At 51.4% G+C, this 6,682-nt stretch overlaps 1 protein-coding gene across 1 annotated transcript in view; it reads right to left on the reverse strand.

Moving 5' to 3' along the window:
• Positions 1–108: 108 nt before the first annotated feature.
• The window catches only part of CLCNKA (chloride voltage-gated channel Ka), a 17,822-nt gene continuing 11,248 nt past the window's right edge, over positions 109–6,682 (reverse strand). The window contains exons 13-19 of the mRNA XM_049772008.1: positions 6,505–6,615; positions 5,942–6,155; positions 4,304–4,437; positions 2,709–2,797; positions 2,467–2,550; positions 1,679–1,765; positions 109–523 (exon numbers count right to left, since the gene is read on the reverse strand). Coding sequence (XP_049627965.1) covers positions 476–523; positions 1,679–1,765; positions 2,467–2,550; positions 2,709–2,797; positions 4,304–4,437; positions 5,942–6,155; positions 6,505–6,615 — 767 coding nt within the window. The 3' untranslated portion in view covers positions 109–475. The remainder of the gene's footprint in view (positions 524–1,678; positions 1,766–2,466; positions 2,551–2,708; positions 2,798–4,303; positions 4,438–5,941; positions 6,156–6,504; positions 6,616–6,682) is intronic.

Raw genomic sequence — 6,682 nt, forward strand, 5'->3', positions numbered from 1 at the left:
TCAGGGGGCGTAGGTCTCCCTTGGAGTCAGTACAGGTAAACGCCTAGGCCCTAGGCGCCTAAGGTGTCAGGTGGTGGCCTTGACAGAGCACAGACAGGGACAAAGGAAGACTTATGGGATTAGCTTTATTTTTTTCAGGGGGCCCTTCTTTCAGGGGACGAGTCAGATGGCATCTATGCCTGCATTGGGTGATGGCAGATGCCAATCTCTTCACACAGAAATAGCATGAGTCTACCTAGCACCTAGCACTAGCACTCAGTAGCCAGCACCCAGCATGAGTCTTCTCTCACATTCTGAATGCCATTCAGGATGGGGTTTGCCCTGTAGCAATGGTAGGGCATGGAGGGAGAGGGCCCTCTCCAGTGCCAGAGGCAGAGCTGCCTGCTCTGCAAAGGTGTTGAACCAGGCTAGAGAGAAGCAGAGCACTATGACAGGTTGGCCGACTGGTGCCTCTAGTCCATCTTTCCAGGCTGGCTCACTTCGGGGCTGGTGGGTTTGTCAGCTTGGAAATCGCTTTCTTCAGCTAGAACAGAGAAAGAGGCATTTGGGGAGAAGGATGTAGAGGAAGTTTTACGTAGATGCTCCAGGATTGCTGGGGGGCTCAATGCTTTGTGCTCAAGACTCCTGAAGTTGCTTGGTGCTGAAGATTTGAACCAGGAACAGCAGCCTTACAAGGCATGGACTATCCCTATTTTTTTTTATTTTATTTATTTATATTTTTGGTCTTTCGGGCCACATCCATTTGATACTCAGGGGTTACTCCTGGCTAAGTGCTTAGAAATTGCCCTTGGCTTGGGGGGACCATATGGGACACCGGGGGATTGAACCGCGGTCCTTCCTTGGCTAGCGCTTGCAAGGCAGACACCTTACCTCTAGCGCCACCTCGCCGGCCCCAACATGTACTATCTATCACCTCTAGGATTGCTTTTACATTTGTTTTTGCTTGTTTGTTTGTTTGTTTGTTTGGGGCCATAATCAGTGATACTTAGGGACTACTTCTCAGCTCCATGCTAGGGGGCTGTTTGTGCAGTGTTCAGGGGACCAGGAGGCACTGGGATAGTATCCAGACTTCTAGCATGCAAAGCACAGTCATTGGCTCTTTGAGGTACATACACACACACCCTGAGATACTGGGAATCTTTTTTTTGTTGGTGTTGTTTTTTGGGTCACACCCGGCAGCGCTCAGGGGTTACTCCTGGCTCTCTGCTCAGAAATCGCACCTGGCAGGCTCAGGGGAGCATATGGGATGCCGGGATTTGAACCATCGACCTTCTGCATGTAAGGCAAACACCTTACCTCCATGCTATCTCTCCGACCCCTACTAAGAATCTTTTAAAATTATTTGTTTCCCACCCCAATCTCTGTTGATTCTGAGGCTTTTTGTGTGTGTGTGTGGGGGGGGGTGGGCAATGTCCAGCGGTGCTCAAGGCTTACTCCTGATTCTGGATCACTCCTGGCAGGCTTGGGAAATCATATGGGATACTGGGGATCGAACCCAGGTCAGCTGCATGAATGGAAAGCTCACCTGCTATGCTATCGCTCCGACCCCTGAGATAAATGTTAAAGCCAATGCTTCACCATTGCGCATACAGAACACTTAGGCTCGTTCAAATGTCAGTGGAACATTGGAGCCCCCCATAACCTCCCCACTTTGTTCCGCCCTGGGGGCTCCTGATACCTCAACCCAAGACACGAATCCAACAGCTCTGCCCTGAGATGTCACGAAGAGAGACTGGAGTTTCAGTAGCTCAAAGAGGTTGTGTGCCTGGGGGAGATTTGGAAAAAGTGGGGGAACAAGTGTCACTCACCCATCCCCCTTAATTCAACTTCCCCCCAGTCCTCAGGCCTTGAGCAGATTGGTCTCGAGACCCTGGACGTGAATCTGCCCCCAGCGGTGCTCGCTCCTCAGCATTTTCCAGTAAGGTGAAAGATGAAAACTAAGATCCAAGCGCGCAGTTTCGAGATATTAACAGCAGGGGGAGACAGAGTCCACATAAGGGGCTGGTTTCTGTTTCCTTCAGAACCAGTGAATGGGTGAGTTCTCCAGCATTGCCCAATGATACAGAGAGGTTGGGGTCAGCCCAGGTTCCCATACTACTAATTTACCCCAACACCATGTGCCGGGCTCTGGTGGTAGGTAGGATGGGAAAATCAGCAGAGGAACCAAGGTCACACATGACCACTGTGACTGGTCTGAAATGACTGGTCTGAATTTGGACCCCAGGTGTGCTGTGCATTGACCTGTCTGTCTGCATCTCTCTCTCTCTCTCTCTCTCTCTCTCTCTCTCTCTCTCTCTCTCTCTCTCTCTCTCTCTCTCTCTCTCTCTCTCTCTCTCTCTCTCTCTCTCTCTCTCTCTCTCTCTCTCTCTCTCTCAGAGTCGAGAGAGGCTATCTGTGCCCAATCTACAGATGCACCCACCCCAGTCCCCAAAGGCTGCTTCCCTGTCTTTGCACTTTGCCCATTACCTGAAGTAGGGACGTCTCTGGCGTCAGCTGCAGGGTCACTGGCTCCATAGGGCAGCCCCCAGCCAGGATGTCCTGGAGTCTCCGCTAATAATGGAGGAAGGGTTACAGAAGCCTGGGTTCACCTTCCTCAGGCTGATTCACAAAAACCACTTCTCCATCCAGAAGTCAGCCAGCCCTGCAGCCTCCCAGCTTCTCCTGGTGCCTTCCCGATACCCTCCCAATGCTCTGCAGTAAACACCCACCTGGTGTCCTGTAGTCCAGGAAGCTGATTCTGCCTGGAGGGCCTGTACCAGCTGAGCCCTTCTCACGGTGCCCACCAGAATCTGAGAGTCTGGTCAGGCAGAGGGAGAGGTCTTGGTTATGAAGCAGAAACTTCCATTCCCTGAGATCTGCCAGGGCTATGCCAAGAATGGTGTCAAGTGTCCTTACATCTCTCAGAACCTCCAGCAGAGGGCTGAAGTGACAGTACAGCAGGTAGGGTACTGGCTTTGCACAAAGTTGACCCGGGTTAGATCCCCAGCATCCCCTGTGGTCCCCTATCACCATTAGGAGTAATTCCAAGTACCACCAGATATGAAAAAAACTAACAGACAAACCACCAGCAGTCCACAGGCAAGAACTATGGCCACCCTTGCAGTGGTCCTCAAATTATGGCCCGCGGGCCACATATTGTATTTGTATCTGTTTTGCTTCTTCATTGCAAAATAAGATTTATGCAGTGTGCATAAGAATTCGTTCATAAGTTTTGTTTTTACTATAGTCAGACCCTCCAGTGGTCTGAGGGACAGTGAACTGGCCCCCTGTTTAAAAAGTTTGAGGACCCCTGCTTTAGGGGCTCGACTATTTCCAACAATGCTCAAAGCTACTCCTGACTAAAGTACTCAGGAGTCATTCCTGGAGATGCTCAGGGTACCTGATGTGGTGCCAGGGATCAAACTAGGGTCAGTCATGTGCATGACAAATGGCTCCTCCCCTCTCCTATTTCTCAGACCCTATTACCCATTTTGGGGAAGGGTTTTTTCTTAAGTCACATCAGCTCAGAGGTTACTCCTGGCTCTGCACTTAGGGATCACTCCTGATGGTGCTCAGAGGACCATATAGGGCATTGGATATTGACCCCAAGTCAACCACATTTAAGTCAAATGCCCTACCTGGTGTACTATCATTCCCTGAAGAATGAAACTGAGGCTTGGTGGTACAGAGAGAGCAACTGTCCTGCTCAAAGACACTTCTGACATTGAGGGGAACAACTGACTTGGGGAGGGCTTCCCTCAGAACCCCTGAGGCCAGAGTAGGCCTAGGTTTAAGAGGAAAGTAGTTTTTGAAGCTGATTTTTTCTTTGCTCAAGGAGAGGTTACACTATGGTCAACATTTTTAAATAGATATTTTTGGCATGTCCTGTGAAGGAAAGTTGAGGTGTCCAGATTTACCAGGGGGAAGGGCATAGCATTTGGGGTGAGAAGTTCTGACAAGATCATACTATAATAATCCCTCCCAGGGCCGGGAGAGATAGCACAGCGGCGTTTGCCTTGCAAGCAGCCGATCCAGGACCAAAGGTGGTTGGTTCGAATCCCGGTGTCCCATATGGTCCCCCGTGCCTGCCAGGATCTATTTCTGAGCAGACAGCCAGGAGTAACCCCTGAGCATCACCAGGTGTGGCCCAAAAAGCAAAAAAAAAAAAAAAAAATCCCTCCCAAAGGAGGAAACTTCCATTCTTCCAAAGATGGCAGAACAGGAAGCCTCTTGTGTCTTCAGCCCCCTCCACCTGCCCGCTCTCCCTTTTCCGGGCTTGAGCCTCCAGACCCAAGAGAAAGGGGAGGCCCTGAGGCCCTGGCACCTGTGCTCTGCACCAGGGGGTACTCCGCTGAATCTGTGGAGGTCACGACCTTGACGACCTCCTCCAGTGGTGCATCCTTGGCCAAGGTGGTGAGGTTGCTGTTCATGAAGTGCTCCACAAACACACAGTGCGGGCTGGGGACAGAGGGGACCTCCTGTCAGGGCCTGGAGTGCTTCTACCCAGGAGCAGTGGAGCCCTTGGGAAAGGCTTCACGGGTTCCTGGAATGTGCAGCTCTTCGAACCCTCAGGGAGGGAGGCCTCAGTTTGCCCAAGATCTGACAGTCTCCTTCCCAGCTCCATTGTATCAGAGCTGGGTCAGAAACCTTCCTCAAAATGTTTTGTTTGAGGGGCCAGAGAGATAACATGGAAGTAAGGCATTTGTCTTGCATGCAGAAGGATGGTGGTTCAAATCCCGGCATCCCATATGGTCCCCTGAGCCTGCCAGGAGCAGATTTCTGAGCATAGAGCCAGGAATAACCCCTGAGCGCTGCCGGGTGTGACCCAAAAACAAACAAACAAAAATTTTTGTTTGAGAAAATTGGGGCCAGAGTGATAGCATAATGGCAGGGAATTTGCCTTACATACAGCTGACCTAGGACAGACCCAGGTTTGATTCCCAGCACCCCAGATAAATCTGCCAGGAGCGATTTCTGAGCACAGAGCCAGGATTAACCCCTGAGTGCCACTGGGTGTGACCCAAAACCCAAAATAAAAAGTTTTTTGTTTGAAAAGATGTTTTATGGGGGGGCTGGAGCAATAGTAGAGTGGTAGTGCATTTGCCTTGCATGTGGCTGATGCAGGACAGACCCTGGTTAGATCCCCAGCATCCTATATGGTCCCCCGAACTTGCCAGGAGCGATTTCTGAGCACAGGAGAAACTTCTGAGTACTGCCAATGTGCCCCCCACCCCCAAAAATGAAAAAAGAAAAAATGCTTTAGGGCAAAAGAAAAAAATTTGCTTTTTTTTTTTTTTTTTTTGCCACACTTGGGACAGTGCTTAGGGCTTACTCCAGGCTCTGTGTTCAGAGTCAGTCCTGGTGGTCTCAGGGGACCTTATAATGTGCTGGGGATAGACTCTAGATGGCCTTTATTCAAGGCAAGTGTTCTATCCACTGTACTATCTCTCTGCTCCTCTCCAATTATTTTTTTTCCAATTATTTTTTAAAGTTTGGAAAGCACTAGAACTTACAGATAAGCAAAGTGAGCTTCAGAAAGATGGCCACTTGCAAGCATCAGGAGAAAGACCCAGTTGCTTAGACGCTTGAGCCTCAGGCCCACTTCTCTGGGCCCTTCCAGTGGTGTGGAGAACTCGTTCTGTTTCCACACTAATCTCCCCCCTTACACACACACACACACACACACACACACACACACACACACACACACCACCCCCAGGTTCAGGGGTGAAATCTGGGAGAATGCTGATTTGGGGTGTAAGCTGGAACTAGAAGGGTATGTGCTGAACCCATTTTCAACAAATGGGTAGAACCTGTCCAGCTGTGAAGACAGACTGATAACTAGTGAAACTTGGGGGCTAAACCTCTCCCAGGTATCCAGGGCCAAGTTCAGCTATAGTTTTTGGATTCCTGGGTATCCACCCCGCCCGCTCTGCCAGGGGCCTCCAGGGGGGGTGCTCACTTGAGTTTGCGGCCCAGGATGCGTGGCAGGTAAGGCAACTTCTTGATGATGATGGTGCCATCGTAGAAGGAGGGTTGGCAGCTTTGTGCGATGGCGTTGGCCGCCAGCACTGCCAGCAGCACGGGCAGTGCGTGCACTATCTGGCCGGTCAGCTCAAAGGCCAGCAGGGCAGTGGAGATGGTGTGGGTCACGGCGCCAGAAAAGGCTGCGGCCCCTGCAGTGGGCAGAGTGTGGGGTGAGAAGGGGATGAAAAAGGAGGGTTGGGTGGACTCTGTGTAGGGCCTGTTGCAGAGTGCAAGGTTGAGTGGGGCAGGCTAGGGCCCAGTTGAGGGAGAGAAGCTGTCCACGTAGGTGTTACTCATAGGTCACTCTTGGGATTGCTCGGTACCTGAGCTTGGGGAGAAGGTGTGCCCCAACAAAGGGGGATCAAGGACCAGACAGGAAGAGTGGGAAGTTCACAGGGGTCTTTGGATACCCACAGCCTGTAGGTACCCTCTGGTTAATGGTCAGCTCCATCTCTACCCCCAAAATGTCTGCCCAGCCAATGAGGATTCATCACTGACCTGCCAGGGCATAGCCCCCAGGCATGATGGGGTTGATGTCCCCTCCAACCACGATGCCCTCAGGAAAGGCAAGGGACAGGGCCTCCCCTAGGAGACGACCGATGGCAGCTCCTGGTACAGACACAGGGTGAAGGGAAGCCAGCTGACCTGACCCCTCCTCAGGCTTTCATCCCTGGGG

This window comes from Suncus etruscus, chromosome 4, assembly GCF_024139225.1.
Source record: "Suncus etruscus isolate mSunEtr1 chromosome 4, mSunEtr1.pri.cur, whole genome shotgun sequence".
NCBI lineage: Eukaryota > Metazoa > Chordata > Mammalia > Eulipotyphla > Soricidae > Suncus > Suncus etruscus.